Source organism: Macrobrachium rosenbergii, chromosome 1, assembly GCF_040412425.1.
Source record: "Macrobrachium rosenbergii isolate ZJJX-2024 chromosome 1, ASM4041242v1, whole genome shotgun sequence".
NCBI classification, from domain to species: Eukaryota; Metazoa; Arthropoda; class Malacostraca; order Decapoda; family Palaemonidae; genus Macrobrachium; species Macrobrachium rosenbergii.
In genome coordinates this window covers 38,903,709-38,925,698 of record NC_089741.1, presented here as the reverse complement: position 1 = coordinate 38,925,698, position 21,990 = coordinate 38,903,709, and the positions used below count along the sequence as shown (strand labels likewise).

Below are 21,990 nucleotides of genomic sequence, written 5' to 3'. Positions count from 1 at the left end.
TCGCGACAAAATGTTTTTCAGGCTGTTTGCACTTTGAAGTCTTGAGTCATATGTAGTCTTGTCATCAGTTATTAAAGGCATCCTGATAGGTGCAGTATCATTTTATAAGCTGCTTCCATTTTTCGTGACAAAAAAAAAAAGCAAAATGTTAAGTGGTCAACGTTTGTTTTACATTAATTTCCGCCACGCTTCCTAATTACGCTCTTCTTGAAAATGGTTCAGAGTAAATATGCATGTTTCATCTGCCAAGATTAAGCTTAGGAGTCCAGAAGTTATGAAAGAACGGAATCTGTTTAGTCATTTTCTCTTGAATCTGTCGGGTAAAAGTGTGCCATATAATATTAAGGGTTCGTTCCATCTATTTACATTTGAGTGGAGGTTTGCCTTAAAAGCGTTTTCTGTAGTCGGAAGAACGTCAGTAAGGTCTTTAAATTGTTTCTCTTTGTTCTGTGAAGGGATTGATAATAATTTTATTTAATATTTTAAATATTAAAATACTGAGTCACTTTATAAATATGTATTTAGATCACTGATGCTTAAAATGTCAGTTAAAAACACCAAGAAAAGCGTTCGAAACGTAAAGACTTTCGTTTTATTTAACGAAGGTTTACGATCAACCCGAACAGAAGGCTACTCCGAATGTCCAAACAAATGCGCCGAGCTGAAGCCTAAATCATGCTCTAGTTTTCCCGTATTCGGATCTTTCATATAAACAGAGACCATTGTGAAAAATAAGTTGTAATTTTATGTTGCAATGATAATACATTAATTGAAATATATCGTAATGTATCAAATAATAAATACGGCAATCAACTTACGGAAAAGTGTCAAGAAAACTGTAGGGGATATGAAATATAAAGTTTTCAATTATCAGTTTCCAAAAAAGAGCGTCCCTGTCAAAACAGGTGATCTTAAAATGTCTTTAAATCATAATATAATCGCATCCTTTACCACTAATTATTTTAGATTGTTTTTTAGTTATTTTAAAAACGCCAAGAAAAATGGAGGTCACGAAATCTGACAGTTTCCGACAACCAGCCCCCCGAAAAGACCGTCCTTGTCAAAACAGATGATCGAAAATATCTTTAAATCATAAGACAATGACATCCGTTATTATAAACGAATTACAATAGACTTTTATGGCTTTAAATAACTCACAGCATTTCAAAACTGGCGCCCCATTGCGTCACCGAAATAAGGGCACCATCCGACCAATCGGACGTCAAGGTTGCAAGTGTCAATATGGCAGACGACGACATGGGAAGTTTTCAATGACACCAATTTCACATTATCTGGTAAGTATGAGTCGCGGGACGTGTCCCGGAAGGAGGGACCCGACATTTCGATAACGTCGCCGTCGTTTTTCGGCCCATCCCGAGAGGACCGGGGCCCGAATTAGTGGCCGCGAGGGGGCCCTCGCTGTGATGATCGAGGTCTGTGGTGGTGGTCAGTCTTAAGAAAAATGAAAAAAAAAAAAGGTCTTCGCCCAGACGTTTTCGCAATTGGCCCCGATTTCGGTCCTGGCATTTGGCCCGGGTGTATTTTTAGTCGGTTTATTTAATTTCCTCGCGGGTGCCGTGAAAATTAAATGTGTCGCTGCCGTTTGTCTGGGGGTTAACTCCCCCCCTACTCGCTTGTAGGCTAGGCAGGTCATCCGTCCTGGGTTAGGTTAGGCGAGGTCAGTCTGGTTTTTACAGTAGGTTAATGCAGGCTGATTTATGAGTATTATTAAGCTTACTCGAGAGTTTTTAGGTCCAAAGGCTGCATAGCCCTAATAAACATCTATAAAAAGATGTTTTATAGAGTTGACTGTAGGGTCAGGCTACCTCGAGGCGCTCTCCTGTCACCCTTTATTTTTACATTGTTCAGGCTAAGGTGAGCCCGTCGGGGCACTGCGTATGGTAACATGACGCACGTTTCGTTTATGGAAAGCATTGTATTAGACCTGATCAAATAACTTGGAATTGTGCATATTCCACCTCACTGTTTATTACTATAGCTAGTTTCACTTAAGGTAGATTCATGGGCCTGCGAGACGTTCGTTTGGCGGCCTCTGATTGGCTGGTACCGGGAGGTAGGCGGCTCGCTCACTGTCTCATTTCTACGTCTGTAGCTCAGAAAACCAGCAGTATGTTTATGTTTCGTCGTTTAAATCACGTTTTGCACAAGATACGAAAGTTTTGGTCGTACCAAAGGATTCGGTATTAATCGTACAACTAAATCATGATTTCCTGAAATCAATAAGATGAAACACAAAGGAATTACAATGAGGAAAAGTGAAGAGAGAAGCATTTAATTCTTTATACCTGTTTGTACTTATCAGATTGTGCATCATTCATGCGATCAAGGTAAATAAAACTTGTGTTTTCATACAATAAATTCACCCTGAATACGCCGGTGCTTTCAGATTTGAGATGCGTGTGATATGTGAAGAGAAAATTAAGAATGTCTTATTATATTGCATCCGTTCTTGACTCAGTTTGACAGTCGTGCCGAGAGACGGCGATCTGCAAACAGCGAGGGCTTTGAGGCACTGTTGACAGTTGCCAATTAGTGACATGAGAAGTTTGCAGTTTCGACAGTATTTACCGTATTATTATGTCATTACATTTTCTGTAAATAAATGCATAGAATTCCCATTATGACTGTCAAACTTTTTCACTCCAATATCATATATGTGTGTATGCCAAGACATATCTGATAAGAAAAAAATTAATAATCAGATGGATGCATCTGGATGTGTTGGCTTCACTTTATTCTAGGTGAGAAGTTTGCGTACTGTAGGCTACATGGTAAATAACAGGCCTACATAATTATCAAATGTAATATGTGTATAAAGGAATAAACATCCTGGTGTAAGAGTAGCTCAAACAAATTCATAAAAAGACAGAATTTTATATTCGTTACATCGCCAATAGATTTATGGAAAGAAATAAAAAGATGTACTTTCGTTGATTGAATGAACATATAAAAACCATAAGCTTTTGATGTTATTGAGTAGAGAAACAAGTGGCCATAATAATGAACTCATAATTATGTAGGCCTGGTATTTATTGTGTAGCCTGCTGTACTGTCACAAAAAATTAATAACTTAAATTTGTCAATTCAATACATAAAACAATCCATTATGCAACCGGTAGTAAACCTTTCTTCATGTATTTTACTCTGTGGCTTAGGATTGTATGGGTGAGGTTAGGTGCAGGGATTAGGTAGATCTGATCCTTAGGCCAGGTTATGAAAGGTAAGGTTAGGTTGCATCTCTGTAATTTGTCCTGTCAAATCTTATTGCTTTGTTTTGTGCAGTTAAATTTACACTGCTTATAGATATGAACCGTGTACAGTATTTATTATGGTCAGACAAATGAGAAATTGTTAAAAAGTTACTATATTTGCACTATGCTTGTCATTTCACTTCAGCAGATTAGTAATTCTTATGACAAATGCCTAAATTGGGTATTTCTGATGGAGAACACCTTTGGTAGTATATGTAGGTATTAGCAAATGTTGAACTCCAAATAAGGAAACAAGTCAGTAATCCCCAGAAAATATAAATGAATGTAGGTCAAATTATGGAAAATTAAAAAAGAACGCTTAACCTTAGGTTGCTCTGATTTCACATTGAGGTTTAACCTCATTCTAAAATTTGTTAGTAGGTGAGGGGGAATTTTTAAAGAATAATGGTACTGAATATTGACAAAGACAACACAAGGCATTTAGAATGACGATACTGTAATTACATTCTTTATGACTAATGGTGGACAGTGGTGTAAAGGCCTTGGTTACATTCTTTGCTTTAAACGTCCTGTCAGTTCCTGTTCCTTCTAGAGTCTATCTAACTTTAGCTTCACCAAAGATCCAATAAATAGAATTACAACTCGGGTATATCTGTGTCCTCTCATTTCAGCTCCCTGGGTGGATTTGGATAAATGCAAGTCAGGCCATGAATCGGCAACTGTGCGATCGTATGCCTCACTACTGTCCGGCTTGCTTCCTTTGGTTTCTTTAATCTGTAGAGATTTGAACCCAAATCAACTTGCAATCCAAAAGTATTTTGTAATATTTGTTTTTAAAATTTCTTCAGTATTATCACTTTAAGAATATGGGCAACTTATTGCCAATAATTTGTTTTTGAAATTTACTATCTAATACACATCATCATCATAAAATACATAAACACAGTACTGTACCAGTACCTGTACTACAGTTTATTGCTAAATTTACTCCTAAGTCAGCCCTTCCTCTTTCCTGTTGTGTAACTAAATGTACCCATTTCATGGGAGGTGGAGATTGCATACTGTAATCTCCAATGGGTATACTTTGTACTGAAGATAAACGGTATTGTCCTTATTGTAAACTTTTGCCAACTCATTAGACAAACATTGAGGCTGTCACTTTAGTTTCACATGCTGATTAGGCTTGAGACCTTTTTTTAGTGTTAAAACTGCATCCTAGGTTTGTCTAAAATAGCTTATATACACTGGATAGGGTTTCTGGTCACTAAATGTAAACTTATATGAGAGAGAACAAATTGTAATCTGTTGATTACTTCTCTTGTAATTCTGTACATTTACAGTATAAAATGCTCTCTGTAAAACTATGAATGTGTCTGGATAACAAAGATTTTAGGGAATATCTTCATTGTGTTTATTCATAACTACTTTTATGAACCTTTCGTTGCACGTGGATTATTTCTGAAGCCTTAAATAATGTGGAAAGTCCATGGGTCCTTCTACAGTAGTAAGTGTTCATAATGACTGTATAGTGCATTCTTTGTGAATTAGCCCCGGGGACCAGTCAGATGACTTGACAACTTGTGCTGATTAGACAGCCTTTAAATAAAAAAAAAAAAAGGAAAAAGGAAGGGGAACCAATAGATCATAAGAGTACAATAAAGTGTAAATAGTATAACAGATTCAAGCCAGAGCCCTGGACCCTGACAGTAACTCTTTTGAGGACGAACATCAGCTACACTATAAAGAAGAGTACTGTCAAATTTGATACAGAATCATTGTGTTGTAAGAACTGTCCTTTTATGTTTGAGGTCCAGAGACTTTTTAAGTTTGAGGTCCAGAGACTTTTTATGTTTGAGGTCCAGAGATCTTGTCATGAAAGGTTTTACCAGCATCTGATTGTCATAAATCAAACCAACAGTTTAGTTTTAAAATGATTTTTACTGTTTTACATGTGTTTATTTCCATAGGGGTAGTGCTGGTAGCCCCTTTGATTCCTTTTGCTTTATCTCCGTTCATATTCATTTTCTTTTATCTTCCATTATTTTGCATTTATTGTATTCTTTAGGGATGCCTATTTGAAAAAGCTGAAATTGTAAACATTCTATTTTCTTGCTTGTCTCTTCCAGACCTTAAAGTGCTGGTCACAATGGATGGTTTGGTGGGAGTGTTGGAGGACTGGCTAGGGGACTGTGATAGTGCTGACGACAGCAAGCAGCTCTTTGAATACCTGCAAAGCGATCACGACAGACTCGTGCATGCAATATACACGCTTTGCGATGAGCGATCAAGGTAAGGTGGCTAGTGACGGATTTTTATTTTGATCCATTTTCCTTTACTTTTTGTTGATAGCTAAATTTTACGCCTCGGTTTTCATTCATGTTTTTTTTATACAGGAATACTTGTGAGCAGTGTTGTGTATGAATACATTTCATGTCACAGATTCAAATTCATCCATTTTTCTTTATTTTATGCTGATAGGTAAATTTTACTCCTCAGTTTTCAGTCCTATTTTTTTTTATACACGAATACTTGTGAGCAGTATCATGTATGAATACATTTCATATCAAGACCATGTTTAGTGTGTGATTGTGGCATATGGTGTCTGAAATATTGTTAAATATGTCTTCTGAACATAATTAAGGAAGCCAATAATTTTTTCTTCACTTGGAGGAAAATTGTCCTGTCATAGGCAGAACTATTGGAAAAAATATCCTTGATTACTTATTTACTGATATGTGAAATTATAGAAAGAATGTGAGGGCTTAATTTCTGCAGATCACTGATTATGTACTAGCAGTTGTTAATGGTCATAACAGAAAGATACCTTAGACTAAAATGTAAAAATGAGAAATCCTCTTTTGATTGTTGTTGGAGGCAATTATCAGAAATAATAAAAGCACATTATAAATTCAGCTGCTGATTTGCTGCCATCACAGGTTTTTCAACTGATATCTTTGGTTTGTAGTGACAAAAAATCATTGGCTAACATAACTATGAAAATGTGTCAATAAGTAACAGGAAACTTATTTATCCAATAGATTAAGTTTACATACCAACCCATTTATCATAAACACCCTTAACTGTGGAATGCGTCCAGGCACACCAACTTGAAATGTTGCAAAGGTAGAGCTACCTGCCTCTTTCTAAGCCAACCCTACTGGGATCATAGTGACGTATTCATTTCCCTGTGCGCCTCACCAGGACCACCAATTGTTTTCCCTCTTGGGTTTTTTGTGTTGCGTTTTTCATGGATTTTCATTATCAGCGGATTCATTTCGCTTCATTTTTGTCATGTGATGCCTGGTATTTTGTTGCAGGGCCATTTACTGTGTGTAGCCTCCTGTTCTATTGCAGTGTTTGTCATTTTTGCCACGTAATTTTTAGTAGGGTGGCTGAATTTTATGGAGTACCGTAGTTGATCTTGAGGTTTTCAATTCATTGAGTTTCTTGTAAATTTCAAGTGTGTGTAATTCTAGCCTGGGGGTTTCCTCTCGATGGGCGGAATGGGGTGTTAATGTAACTGTTAACCCTTGCCTTGCCCTTATTGACATTGCACATATGCTTAGTAATATTCACTTCCAGTTTAGAACATCATTGAAATTTAGTCTGCTTAATCTCTTTCCAAAAGCTCAGCTGTAGCTGAAACTCCATTAGTACTGTTACTATTCTTCACCCCTGGAACTGGTTCATGCTATATGCTTTGAGGACGTCATACTAGTGTACTTGAAATTCAAGGTACCTTGCACCATTGTCTTTATTTTTTACTTGTACGGATGTTGTTTATTTATCCAAATTAACAGGGGATTCTGTTTCTCTCTCTATTTTCTCTCTGTAAATGGGCATTGTTCTATTTTGTTGGAACTTGCTTTGCAAGTTACTGGCCTCTTAATCATCCTCCATTTGAATGAACATGTCCCTGTAAGCATCTTACTAAAAGGTATATCGGTTGTAGTGTTGTATTGATTTGGAAAAGTACAGTATTTACAAGCAGTTAAACTTCCAGATAGCTTTCCAGTTAACAGTCATTTACTCTCCAGCACAAGTTTAATATAGAACAGTTAGAATCAGCAAGGAATGGTTTGTAAAAAGTAAGTGATAGTTTGTAAAACTATGGTAAATGCACAAGGAAATATCAGTTTTCTTAGATATACTGTATGTTCAGGAGTTCACAGTAATTAGATATTGTTTGACTGCATAGGCAATAATTTTTTAGTATGTTGTTCGAATACTAAACACCCTTTTTAATAACCACGTCATTATTGAAGGTAACTTTTAGTGATTGATAACTTGCTGATGACTGATTTTTGATTACAGGTGTCCAGATCTGTTTGAGAGCGTAGTGAAACAGCTGTTTACCCTTGCACGAAGTCAGGATGAACAGCTGCGGGAATTTGTTCTTCTATTTGCTCCAAGTCTTCTTTATATTTATTTGTCTTCAATCAGCTTAGGGGATAAAAAGGTAAGGTCATTCTCATTCATTTCTTAGTGTGCACCTTAAAAGGGCAAAGCAGATCCAGTTATCTCCAGTAATATATATCCAAAGTAGCACCTCAGCTTAACAGAAGCTTTTGGGATCTGGCCTTTCAGATAAATAAAAAGTCCATCGAGTAACAAAGACTATATCATAGCCTGCGCATGGATATTTTCTCGACGTCTTACAGCTAACAGCATTTCCACATACTTTGTTCCTAACCTAAACTACCTGTATTTTACACTTAACATTCAGGTCAAGAGATTTATGTAAAAATGTATTACCTAAATTTGACACATAGGGGAAAATAATCATGATATGGTATCTGATAAGTACCGAAGTCCCTTGAGCTGAGGTCCATTAAGTTTAGGTGTTACATATATGTATACGATGATTGTTATCACTTTTGTACGTGATTCATTTATCACACATTACCACAGGTGAAAAATAAGAGACGGGGTGTCGAAACCGGTCAGGACCTACACCCCGTCTCTTACTTTTCACCTGTGGTAATGTGTGATATATGTATACGTATCACTAACTTCAACATTCAGTCTTCTTTGAATGTCATTGCGAAGGAATTGTCAGTTTCTCGATCAGTTGGGTTGTTGTCATTTTTCTTTAGTCTCTTGTACTTTTGTCCCTGACTAATTGAATTTTTTCCTTGTGCCTTTCTCCAAGTTACAGCCCCCTTTTACTCAGTATTTTCAGATTTAAAAAGAAAAAATTATTTCTATCTTTAAGTGAATGTTGTATCTCCAACTATCAACCTTGATACCTAGATGAAAATTGATTTATGTATGTACCTGCCTCTTATTTTGTGGTGATGATTCTTTTTTATATTTCCCCTACAGGGTGTAGGGAGTGTTGAAGTTGCTCTTTTAGCCTTGTATAACATGGAAGTATTGGACGAACAGGGACAGCCAAGAATATCACCATTTCGCCTTCCAACCCTCGCACGGCAGTCTGTTTTTCATGAGGTATGTTTTTTATTTGTAGATTGATAGAGAGTAATTACCTTAGATATACAGACACCACCCTACTTACAAACGAATGTTTTGGACGGCCGTTTGCGTGTTGAATTCTTTGTGAGTTGGTTACCTTACTCTTCGTGCATATTTAAGTACTGCACAGTATGGTATAAAATCAGTACAGTAACGTACGTTTTTTCATCCTAAAACACAATACACTGTACGTACAGCACTGTATGTACAAAAGAGGAGTGCAAAACAAAATTTGAACTTGAGGGTGGCAAAAGGAAGTGCTGTGAACACAATTTCTATTTTTCAATCCCGTCTGTTTGTATCTGAATGTTTCGTAAGTTGAATGTTCATAAGTAGGGTGATGTCCTTATTGATTTGGTAGTGTGCTTGTAAAGTGATGTAATAGAAGTGTATAAATGTGTTTTTAAATGTGTTTTAGACTTCTACAGTATTCTTAAAAATTTGAAGTACTTAGAACAGCACTGTGTACCACCTCAGACATAGCAAATAAATTAAAACTCATCTTAATACATGAGTGTTCATAAATGCAGGTCCTCATTAAGCTTGCACTTAAAAGAATTTTAGGACTGTGTTTAGGAAGAAACTTCGTGGAAGTTTAAACATTTGTGCTGTAATTATTATTATTATTATTATTATTATTATTATTATTATTATTATTATTAATTATTTTTATTATTTATTATTATTATTATTATTATTATTATTATTATTATTATTATTATTATTATTATTATTATTATTATTATTATTATTATTATTATTATTATTATTATTATTATTGTCTGAGTAATAAAAATCCACAATTATATAGTAAATATATTACTATGTAAAATGAACCAAAGACTTTCGAACACCTGAACGGTGTTCCTCATCAGTGTTAACGTTAAAATGCTCAGATTGTTTTTCACGAAATTGTGAATCTATTATTATTATTATTATTATTATTATTATTATTATTATTATTATTATTATTATTATTATTATTATTATTGTTATTTTAAACAGACCACTTAGCTAATGTTTTTAGGTCTGACAGGGCTGTAATTACTGCACTTGTTACAGGTAGGTATGAAGAAAATTGGACTAGAATAAATCTAACGAGATTAAACATAGAAAATAGCTGTAAAATCTCACTTGTTTCTAGAAGTGTGCGTAATGCTTAATGAGGCCATAAAATCACATCACGACTGCTAATGGTCACAGTGGTGGAAAGCAGTTGCTCCTACCTCTGGATTTGTCACTGAAATTTATCTTTTTTTTAGTGGTTAGATGTAAGATTTTGGGCAATGCCGTATCAATGATGAATATAGTTTTGAAATTTTAGTATAACTTTGGTGTTCTTAACTTTTGACACACCTTCCATTGAGGGCGGAACATTACCATGCTGTTCCTACAATGTTATAGCTTGTGAATAACAACTACTGTAGTCTCCTTGAGATCACATTTTTCTAAATTTTTGCAAGAAAGATGACCGGATCTCCAGTCACCTCAATATACTGTGGAATGCATATAAAATATTGGTGTGTATATATGTATATATAGAAACATGCCTGAAAAATATAGAAAAGTATAGAAGATGGTTGGTGACACTCCCAGGCTGGTGGTTCACAGTTGTTTCAGTAATCACATCAGTTACCCTTGGTAGTTAATGTCAGTGACAACACATGTTTGGTCTGTTCAGTACCTTAAGCAGATGAAAGCATCTTTAACACCTAGGTTTGGATATTAAAAGATAGACTGGTGTGAAATCATTAGATATTCTTCTTTGTACAAACCGAAGTTTATATGGTTGGCATTGCTTTCATATTGATTTATTCATGGACAGGAGTCAGGAGATAAACATAATTTTGTTAAAGTTCATTTGAGCCTGTGTATTTTTAAGCACAAGAAAATCATAAAAATACTCGAGGTGAATTGCTTTAGCTTGGGTAAACAGTTATCCAGGAAAATGTTTAGATTAGATATCAGTGCAGTATCTGGAAGAATGCTGTATTATTCGCCATTTTGTAACTTTATTGTAGGTCCGTTTTCTTTAGAATTCAGAATTTCCTGAACAAACGTTTGAATATATTCATATTAACAAGTATACTTTCAAAGAATTAACATATATGTATGATAAGTACTGTCCAAAAAATCACAACTTTGACCTAAAACTTGTGTCTGGCTTTGTTAAGTACCAATTTTTCTAAAATTTTTTTTATTAGATTGATGTTAACTTTGCATTATTGACTGACTTGAAGATATTCTTTTGTTAATTTTAAGAATCTTAATGATATGGTAAAACAAGCTGATAATAAAATATTAAATATTAACATGGTCTGGTTAAATAAATTGATCATACAGAATTAAAATGGTCTGGTTAAATAAATTAATCATACAGAATTAAAATGGTCTGGTTAAATAAATTGATCATGCAGAGTTAAAATGGTCTGGTTAAATAAATTGATCATACAGAATTAAAATGGTCTGGTTAAATTTTTAAAAATTGATCATACAGAATTAAAATGGTCTGGTTAAATAAATTGATCATACAGAATTAAAATGGTCCGGTTAAATAAATTGATCATACAGAATTAAAATGGTCTGGTTAAATAAATTGATCATACAGAATTAAAATGGTCTGGTTAAATTTTAAAAAATTTATCATACAGAATTAAAATTGTCTGGTTAAATAAATTGATCATACAGAATTAAAATGGTCGGGTTAAATAAATTGATCATACAGAGTTAAAATAGTCTGGTTAAATAAATTGATCATACAGAATTAAAATTGTCTGGTTAAATAAATTGATCTTACAGAATTAAAATGGTCTGGTTAAATAAATTGATCATACAGAATTAAAATGGTCGGGTTAAATAAATTGATCATACAGAGTTAAAATAGCCTGGTTAAATAAATTGATCATACAGAATTAAAATTGTCTGGTTAAATAAATTGATCTTACAGAATTAAAATGGTCTGGTTAAACAAATTGATCGCACAGAATTAAAATGGTCTGTTTAAATAAATTGATCGTACAGAATCAAAATGGTCTGGTTAAAGAACCGACGATACATTGTTAACAAACGTATTTGTGCATCCATTTTGTTTTCAGCCCGCCAGCCTTGCCCCTGCTTCATTTACCGTAGATTCCCTTCAGAGACTAGAAGCGGGAGATGCCGAAACAGTCCGGTGGGGGCCTCCAACACAGATGACCACCGTTACAGCTGCAACAAGACATCACTTAGCCACTGCCATTATGGTAGCATTTAATGCAAGACTTGCGACATTGCCAAAAATTGCATTAATGCACCTCTGCAAAGCTGCCTCAAAGTAAGTTCAAAGTGGGGCCATGATTTGCCGTACATGTGGTTGGAGCAAAACACTGAATGATATTCAGCACTGATGTGCTCTTCATTGTTTGTCACTCATATCTATTTTGTATATTTTTTTGTTTGTTGTGGAATCAGACTCACTTATGAAAGTAGTTTGAAAAACTTATATTTTTTTTATATTTTTAAATTGAATATGGTTGTATTCCTCAGAATTGTGAGCCAAGGATTCAACCGACCTGGTCATCATCATAGATCATCGTACGGTAGTGAGAGCAATTTCGGAATCTATCCCAGGCCTACCCCAAGAATCCCTGTTACTTCAGAGTTATTAGCAGAATTGTTACATGCTGTATATTTTGCCATGTAAGTCGCTTTTCAAATCTGTTTTTCCAGACCCAGTGTTTCATTACTTTTGCCGCTGTTTTTTGCATTTCCGATTGAATACTTGATGCATATTTTTGCCCATCTGATTGCAGTGCACTTTTTGCTGAGTTTTCAAACATTTGCTTTAGTTTTCTTGTTTTGCTTCTCAGTCTTGTTTTACGAATTGTTAATGTATCCCGTCTTCGGCTTGTTACTTCAAAAACAGCTCGATGTTTTTCATCAGTGGTACAAGTTTATTTTATAAGCTAACCAGCACACACAGTTTGCGTCCTTACAAGTCGTTGTACTGTTATGCAGATTAGGTTGATATTCTGATCAGGGTCATGTAAAATGACTTAATAATAGGATGGGGAATTGACTTCCTATGTCAAACATCAGTACTATGGAAAAAGGAATGATTAGTCTAACTATAGACAAAGGCTAAGTAGATTAGTCAAAAACCTATCAGTCAGATACAGCCGTAATTTGTGGTCCGAATGTCCCCAGACATTTATATTCTTATGAAAATTTGTTTCATCACAGACCTATCAGTCACGCTGAGCCCTTTGCAGTCCAAATGTTCCACACACTTGCAGTCCAAATGTTTCACACACATACATTCTTATGGCTAAGACAGCCAGTGTAAAGTGGTCAGCACAGTAGGAATAACAGCTGCAAAGGAAGCATTAGACATTTGCTGCATGGTAGGAGTAGTTGAGGTAGCATAAACGTCACAAACCAGGCACTACACAAGAAGTTTACACCAATACTTTGCACATAAATACACACTACAAGCAAAAACAGTACTTTGCCCATAAAAGACCAGAGGTAACCTGTTAATTCACTTTGTAGAGCTAAATTCTGTCTAATTTGTTGCATAGTTGGCATAACAAAAAAATTATAAGTACATCAAAATTTATATAAAAACAATTCAGAAATAGAAGGAAACATTGAATTATACACCAAAACAAGGGAAAGCACAAAATTCATATACTGTACTACACAGTGCAAAATAATCAGGCAGGAAACTTTCAGTAAGTTGGCTAGATGCAACCTGGAAGACAGTGATTTTTATTGTACTCCTCACAGAGGAGGAGGAAAAAGGAATTAGATTGTATAACGGGAAAGTGAAAAGGGTACTTCAAATGGATATAAATGAAGTAGATGTTTCCTAACTGTGTTGACAACGCCACGTAACTACTAGCAACAAGAAACAGTTCCTATCTACTAGCAGGCCAAAAGTGCCTGTGTGAACAGTGGCTCTTAGCTCCTGTTTCTATTGCCTAAAGATGTAAGAATATACAGGCAGTCCCCAGTTACTGGTGGGGCTCTGTTCTCAACGGCATGATGATAACCGAAAATCGGTGATAATAGCACCGATCCACGGTTATCGGCGCTGATAACCGGGGATCGGCCCCAGTAACTGGAGACGGTGTCGAAAATCTGGTTATCGTCACTAGACAAGGGACTGTCTGTACTCATCTGGGGACACTCGGGCTGTGAATGAGGGCTGTATGTGATTGATGGGTGTGTGGTAAAATGAATCAGGTTATACTTTATTTAAAACGAAAGTAAAATATTAAGTACCAGTTATTTTGCATATTTATGACATGCATCTGGTGGTAATGAAGGCCAAGGTGAGAGGCTTAGTTACATTGGTCTGAAGGAGAAACTTATCTCTCAGAAGTGTTATATCGATGGTAATTAATTTTGTTACCCTACCATATTCTTGTAAAATATATTGTACTATTTTTCATGCAATTTTTGTACACGATAAACTAACATCTAATGCATTAAGGTTCTCTGAACCTTGAAGTGGGCGTAAAGCTTAACCCAGAGTCATTCAGGAATTATAAGGTAAAGGCAAGTGCTTTACTTTCGTGCATTCTGCTTATAGCTGGATAGTTTGTATTCATGAATAATTCCTTTTTCATATACAGCCTCCTCCCTACTTGCGGCACACGCATCTTATGAAAATCTTCGTTTGCACCAAAAATAAGAAAAACAAATGTGGAAAAAATAAATGCTTTGGGTGTCGTACACTAAGTATAGGATTGCCACCAGCTCACATTCCAACCCGCTTAAAATGACTTAGTTTGTAAAAGCCCGGAAACAAATACAGTAGACAGTACAAAGAAGGTAAGGAACACAGACTTACCCTAAGTACACAACATCAACTAATCCTAAACGACGATATAAAAAGCCTAAAGTTAGCTAATGCAAACAGGCACTAACTTAAGAACCGATAACTAGCTAACCCTTTCCTATTACCCGTTGTAAAATACTAAACCTAGGAATGAAATAAATCGAAGAAAGATGTCGGAAAACACTGACATTAACACTAACCATTGTAAATAGAGTGTATTTCTGAGATTATGATATAGGGTAATTACTTACAAAAATACTGTACTTGAAAAATGAGATGCCAGCAACTCTGGAGTAAAACCAGTGATAATCACAGTACCATTTACTAAAATTAAAAAGAACATGAAATGACAAGAAGACCACTGAAAAAGGATGAAGAGTTTTAGGTACTGATGAAGAGAGAGTTAGGTAAATTTCTTCTTAGTTCTTGACACTGCATGGACACAGAAATTGAGGCAGCTACCCAGTGTGGACCTGTGGGTCCTGGTGGCTCATGTGCCGTATTGCCTCTGCTCTGTTTCCTCTTGACAAAAGTCTTTTGTTATGAATTTTAAGAGATCATGGATGTTGGCTGTACAGGAGTGATGAGAGGTTAGAGAATGCCCCATTATGTTGAATGTAAACTACTGTAAATTCTTGTAGTATAGTCGCAGATATACTGTAATCATGGTATTGTTACAGAAGAACACAACAATATTAGAAATGTAGTTAAATTATAATTATCTTAATGATCTTTCTGAGGTAAATCATAGCGCTAAAAACGGAGATGAAATTGGTTGTAATTTTATTTAGCTGGCAAAATTTTGGAAAGAAAATCAGGTATAGATAATAAAGAGATGGACAGAAAAAGTGCATTAAATATTTCACAGAGGAGAGACCTCCAGTGAGATTAATGGCAAAGAATCTAAAAAGCAGAATGCACAAAACAAATTCAAAACGAATAAATACCAGTTATGAACTTATGCCAAGAAAGCATTGGCTTTTGTAAGTCATTAGTCTTAGAAGTCATTGAACCTCTTGGTAAAACTTATCAGCTTTCAGTAATGTGTTTTCTTTAGAATAGCCAGCTGATACTGTTTACCTTATTGCTTGTTTTTTTATATGCATCACCTTCAAATGATGAGTGTCATCTAAGAAACTTGCCACTAAAAATTACCAAATAGAAAATGATTAAGGCAGAAAATTCATACAGAAGAATTTGGAATACGTGAACTGTCCACAAGTTCAAGTTGATCAGAATTCACAGAAACTGCAAAAATAAGCTGGAGGAACTTTCAAGAAGCTGAATGTGACAAAACTTACGAGTAGCGAAGGTTACACTGACAGTTCCAAAAGATCAGAGGAAAGTTGGACAAAAATTGTAATTAGTTAAGTGGAGGAAAAAAACTAATAGATAAATGTTGACGGTTGAAAACTTTGAGATTGTTGAGCAAAAATGCTGGAGAGGTGCTGGTAGAGCTGTTGTTGACAACTCTTGAGAAACATACAATGAGAGGAAGGTAGTTTGTTCCTAATGATGTGCCCAGATTGCCTCTGCATGAACAATTAGTCTTTTACTGCGGGAGGACAAAAGACATTAGTGTGTCTGGGGACATTTAAGACTGAAAATGGCATAATATGACTGATGGGGTTGTGGTAAAGCAGAAGAAAATATTTCAGATTGATCATCCTATGACAAGTTATTTTGATACGTAGGTCACCTGGAAGTTATTTTGATACATAGGTCACCTGGTTACGATTAAGCTGGCCATCCCACCAGTTCTGTTGGGTCATGATCCTGAGACAGATAAAATTAAAGTTGAAAAATGCAATATGTTTATAACTGAGCCTTTTCTATAGTGCATATTAGCATTATTAGGTAGTTCAGCCAAACCACTGAGTTGATATTCGTTGCCTCATTCAAGGGAGTTGAAATCTTTACTTTTATTTCTAAAATTCTGGTTATTTTGTTTTTAAATTGTCTCTTTGTGGCGCAGAAGGCTTATGCAGCCGCTGTGCTGTAAATGCAGGGTTTGAAATAAAAGAAAATTCAAATGTATGAAATGTAAGTAAAAACAAAGGTATATTACCCTTTGTAGAACATTTTTCCAGCTTTTCTGTTTTATAAATTTTTTTTTCTGCACTTCTGGAATGCTGGTTTTTTTTGTATTGAGTGGCATTGCATGTGCTGTAATTTTTATTTTCGTTTTTATTTCATTTTATTTTATTTTTACTGGAAGATTAACTTGCAGAACAGCCTGTTAATAAAATGTAATACAGGAAGTCAGTGTTTAAAATACAGTTCCATTTAGAATTTCACTATTTTGAGGAGTGAAAATGTCTAGGAATTGACTTAAGTTATTGGGTGTGCACTGCTATAAAATCGATTAGATTAAAATGAAAATTCAGCTTTTGCTGTGAATTACAAAATATAAATGATGTTATGCTGTAGCCTATCACATTGCCTCATGGCCATAGAATTTGATTCAAGGATTCTGAATGAGTGCAATTAGTGTTTTATGTTACGTCTTACTCTTTGAGGTCTTCTCGACTCATTGCTTGGATAACAACTGACAAACAGCACTGTTGATCTTTCTGTGACTTTTCTAAGAGATCACTTCAGTTTTGCAACATTTTCCCACCTTCATATGAGACATTTACTGAAGGAAAATCAAATTGCACTTGGTGCCATTTGAATGTGTTGATTTGTTTGTTTTAATTATTTAAAGTGTTTAGCATGTGCATGGTTAAATTGCATACCTTTTATACTTTTGTTTTTATTTCTGTTTTCTATTTTGTTGCAATCACAGAAAGTCCAGGGCGCATAGATACTCTCCTGTGCCGCTGAGAATAAAATTCGAATAATTTTGGTGCTCACTGTCATTACAGACCAGCTGAACGAAGTCTGCATGACCTGCCACTACTTATGTCTGTAAGCATGCCCCTTGCACACTTCCATTATTCAAGGTGCGTCTGCTATGGTGAATTTTTTTCAGTTTGTTATCCTCACATTGTAGATGAGGTTTGTTATTTACATTCTTAGAGAGTAATGTACCATTTTAGGGCTTTGTATGCTGCACAGCGTCTTAAAAACTGAAAAGTAATTCAGGAGTAAGCTTGTTTTTTGCTCTGTTTATATAGGTAGCAAACTTAGACCGAAAATTGTGTTCCCAGGGGATGTAGCGTTACGTAGTTTTTCATTTTTGAAAGTGAATTTCCTGAAATCGTAGATTTGACAGAGATGAAAAAGAAAGAGTTTTATAAAGAAATAGCTAACAAACGGCAGGGAAATAAAAAATGGAATTTAAGGAAATGAAAAGAAAAAGTTATATTTAATGATTGCTAACTGAATTTCAGTCTACTTATTGTAGACCTTAATTTAATTGTTTCCAGGGCTATTAATAATTTTTTGTGTCCAATTCTAAATTATACTTTTGGTTGTATCATAACTGAAATCATCACTGTGATACACTTTTCAGTGCAGTAACAACTTTCTGAAACAATAGTTTTAACTTTATTTTTCTGATTCAGCTTTCGCCTAATCTAGGCCACATTTCTGTAATTTCAACCAGATTTTGAAGAATTTGGCTCTTAGTTTAATTCCATTCCCTTAAATTTTGAATGAACATTTTTTTTAAGGCTGGTGTTGTATATCATCAGTTTAATTTACTAAAATGTGAGGGCTAGAGAAGACAACTAATTGGAAATATTATCTCTTACAAGGGTAAAAGACTCAGACAAAATATCTCAGTAATGAGTAGTAAGGATGGATGCTACTCACAGAAGAATTGTCAAGAATGCTTGATCCATTTTTGAAATAAGTTTTTGGAACACCATTATTTTTCTTTCAGGAATTGCATTACTGTACAGTAGGTTTGTTTTACTGTAAGGGAATCTCATATTGAAGACCCCAGTAGACCTAAGATTTGTAGCTTAGTGTCTGTGGTTTGAAGACAGTGGACTCTAGTATGTATTTTGTAATATTATGTATGCTTCCACCTTGTAGTACTTTACTTAGAGTACAGGTGATAGATTGCTTGTATTCCAGCTGGTTTTGTCATTATTTATCTTGAAATAGGTTTGCTTTAATAATATTGAAAGTGACCTTCAGAAGTTTTTTTATGCGACGAAATTCGATATTGTGATTATCATCTCCAAGTGTTCTGCCCAAGCTTAGGCAGATCTCTGTTATCCTTTACCTTTATTCCTTACAACTGTGAACTGAACTTTTCATTTATTCCATACTACAGTCTTTATTTTTTTATCATTTCAATTATTTTCATACTTTATCTCTTAATAATTTTTCAGTTGCCTTTTTTCAGTCCTTTCTGGTACTTTATATCTGTTCCAGTTTGTCAGCATAAATTTCCCATCACCTTTGACTCGTTTTTATATTACCCAGTGCTTAAGTTCTCAAACCTAATCCATAGAGGACAATCCAAATAGGCATTTAGATCTCAGTTCTTAATCAAAACTCTAAGATTAAAAACAATTTGTTTAGCTTAATCTTCTTTGTTAGCTAAATCTTTTTTGTACATCATGATTCTTTTCCATATTTTGCTTTGAACCTTTTATCAGTACAGTCTATGGCTCCTTAATGTTGAAAACTCTCCAACTTGTCCATTTATCATTATTCTTTCTCGCTATTCATCTTTTCAACTTCACTATTTTATCTTACTTTATCATGAGTATTCACTAATGTCTTCTTGTAACACTTCATTTCGTATTTGTTTATTGTATTGTTTTGCATTTTCACTTCATTATTTCTTAAAATCCTTCTCTGTACTTGTTCCCATAGCCACGTCATCTGCAGCTTCATAGCTCTCGTCCTATATGAACAATTTTCTTCAGTTTCGTTGGCAACACCTGATTTTTTTTTCAGTATACACAGACAAAAGCAGTGGAGAAGGTTACTCCTACCATGAGCTGGGGTTATTGTATATCATTCTTTTTCATGATTGTAATTTGTGGCATGACAGAAGTATTTTCATTGCAGTTATATTTTCTGAAGGAGATGGTAAGTCTGAACCCGTGAACCACAAATTAATCAACTTTTCCAGGCAGGGTGGAGAGATCCTTAACTGTTTTCATGATGAGTAGCCATGTGTTTTGGTGATTTTGGGATGTTGACGGCATAAACTCCAATGATTTGCCTGTCTGAATGCAGATGTTAATTTGACATATTGCCACTGTTGATTCATTTACAGTCACAATGCCACCAAAGGAGGGGGGACCCAGTGCCCTGCTATGATGCCGAATTGTGCCGGACAGTGTTACCATAGTCCGCATGTCAAACTACGCAGGTAGTGTTGTTACAGACCAGCTTCATTGGTGCTTGCAATGGGCTCACTCCTTCGGTTACCTTAAGCTGCAAGGATGCATGAGGGGTGGTGGAATATTACCTCGATATACATGAAGCCACTCCTATGTGATACCCAGAAACTTTCCCACAACATTGTCATGAACATGTCTTACCCTTAGCCTCTCCCATTAAGCAATTAGACTAAATTCCTCTCTGTAATCTTCTGGCTTCCCATCCCCAGTAAACTGATGGCCTCTCCTTATCTTCAGTGAATCTTATTATATTTGTTTGTAACGAGTCTTGTTCAGTTCACCAAGTAGCTCTCTCATTCTCCTGTTTGATGTGTAAGGTACTACTCTAGCCAATTCATGTCTGTGTTTCAAGTAAAGATACATTCATTTAGATAAGTCATCATATAAAATCTACCCTCTAGATATAAATACTGTATATACACTGCATATGTAAATTAAACTAAATTTCCTCTCTCCCTCCCCAACGAAGACAAAACTGTATTTCGACAGTTCCCCCCCCCAATAAATGCATTACACTGTAGTTTAATGCTAATGCTGTCGGGCATTTAACCCAGGCCTCCCAAGTTCCTGCCAAGTGGAAGGAAAGAATTGAAATAGGAAGGCTTAAGGTCCCATAACACCAAACAAGAATTAACCACCCGTTCTGTTGTAACTCTGTCGCAGCTGCCAGGATGCTGGCACTTGGAAGCTTCTTGTTTTAACTTTTCCAATTTTTTTTTCACCACAGGGTAGCGTAGCAGCACTTGTACCTACAGTGGACAACTGGGGATGTAAATCATAAAATTTGTAGCAATGTAGAGCTCAGTGACATCTTTGAGCCTTGAAAATGTTGTCGAAATTGTTTCTCAGTTTCATGTGTGCTTTGGAAGCCTTCACTTGGGTGTGTCTGCTAACGTATCATCTCAAGTGTTCAAAGATGAGCATATGAGTGGTTAGATATTGCATGGAGCGCCTCTTTTCAGTCATGCATTTCTACATTATGTTTAAATTCTTTTCATATAAAGTATTTAGCAATTTATTCATTTTAATAATGTATGTTATGATTCCCTCGTCCTTTAATTTAAACTTAAAATGAATGTACTTTTATCATTGCAAATATATTATTTTCACATTAATTAACTTTTATTTCATACAATACTCAGGTTACTGCTTATACAGGTGGGGTACATGTTGGGTATACATTTCCTTTATTACTTGCGTCTGCATCGTTTCTTATTTCCCAGTTTATATATTTATAAATAAATATATTTTTCTGTGAATATGAAAGTGATACAAGACCTAGATACTGTACTTAAATAGGTGTTGAAGATAAAAGATGAAATCATTTGGGTCTTGGCAGTCTGTTGTTTGCGTACTTTCCTGAGAGCTGAATACTTTCAGGTTCAATGAGTTTGCCAGTCTGGGAATTCAGTCCTTAGAAGACATCCACATGAGGGCGCAGTACGAGCTTTTCGGTGACGTCTTGTTAATGACTAACGCAATAAAGAACTCGCTTAAGGTCAATCCTAGTGGTAAGTCGACTCGATAGTTTTCCAAAGTGAAGTTTAGTTCAGTCAAAAAAGTTATCCCGTACATGCAAGTGTGCTTCTATTCCATGGCTGTCATAATAAACCTGGCTTCATTTAAATGTTTATACCCCACATTTTTTTATTATTTAATAATTGAATACAGAATTTATTTCTTGCTGTTTTGACTTTTTCCTATCTACTTATAATGATTTTGAAAGGCGATGTAGAAAAGTAAGGTTTTAAAATTTCAATGGGACCTTGTGCATTTGCCTTCACTCCTCAGTGTTGTCCATTTAAATAGTCTCGATAACTTATTAATAATATATTCGATAGAAAAGGTAGAATTAAAGTTTATTTTTTTGTCCTTTGAGCAGTCGTTATAGTGAAATATATCATAATATTTTACCATTATTATTTGATAGAAAAAGTAGAATAAAAGTTTATTTTTTTTGGCCTTTGAGCAGTCGCTATAATGAAATATAATATTTTACCAGGCATTTGCTTTTTTTCTCCCTCATTTAGTATTAAAACAAAAACTATATTGTAGGTGGATTCCACTTTCTTTTCATAGCTCAAGGTCACGAATTTTCCGAGTAATGCAATTTGTAATGGCATATTAGGGTACTGGCAATATCTTC

The 21,990-nt window shown here is 35.1% G+C and overlaps 1 protein-coding gene across 11 annotated transcripts in view; it reads left to right on the top strand.

The window, feature by feature from the left end:
- The first annotated feature begins 1,178 nt into the window (after positions 1 to 1,178).
- LOC136854954 (hyccin-like) overlaps positions 1,179 to 21,990 on the top strand; it is a 35,884-nt gene continuing 15,072 nt past the window's right edge. Inside the window, exons 1-10 of one of the 11 annotated variants that reach the window (XM_067131693.1) lie at positions 1,286 to 1,433; positions 3,905 to 4,046; positions 5,360 to 5,522; positions 7,548 to 7,692; positions 8,559 to 8,684; positions 11,804 to 12,021; positions 12,234 to 12,386; positions 17,400 to 17,477; positions 19,718 to 19,813; positions 21,225 to 21,355. In XM_067131693.1, the coding sequence (XP_066987794.1) occupies positions 5,380 to 5,522; positions 7,548 to 7,692; positions 8,559 to 8,684; positions 11,804 to 12,021; positions 12,234 to 12,386; positions 17,400 to 17,477; positions 19,718 to 19,813; positions 21,225 to 21,355 (1,090 nt within the window). In that variant the 5' untranslated portion in view covers positions 1,286 to 1,433; positions 3,905 to 4,046; positions 5,360 to 5,379. Of the gene's footprint in view, positions 1,434 to 3,904; positions 4,047 to 5,359; positions 5,523 to 7,547; positions 7,693 to 8,558; positions 8,685 to 11,803; positions 12,022 to 12,233; positions 12,387 to 17,399; positions 17,478 to 19,717; positions 19,814 to 21,224; positions 21,356 to 21,990 lie in introns of all 11 variants that reach the window. The other 10 variants (XM_067131609.1, XM_067131944.1, XM_067132097.1 and 7 more) reach the window with 10 other exon arrangements.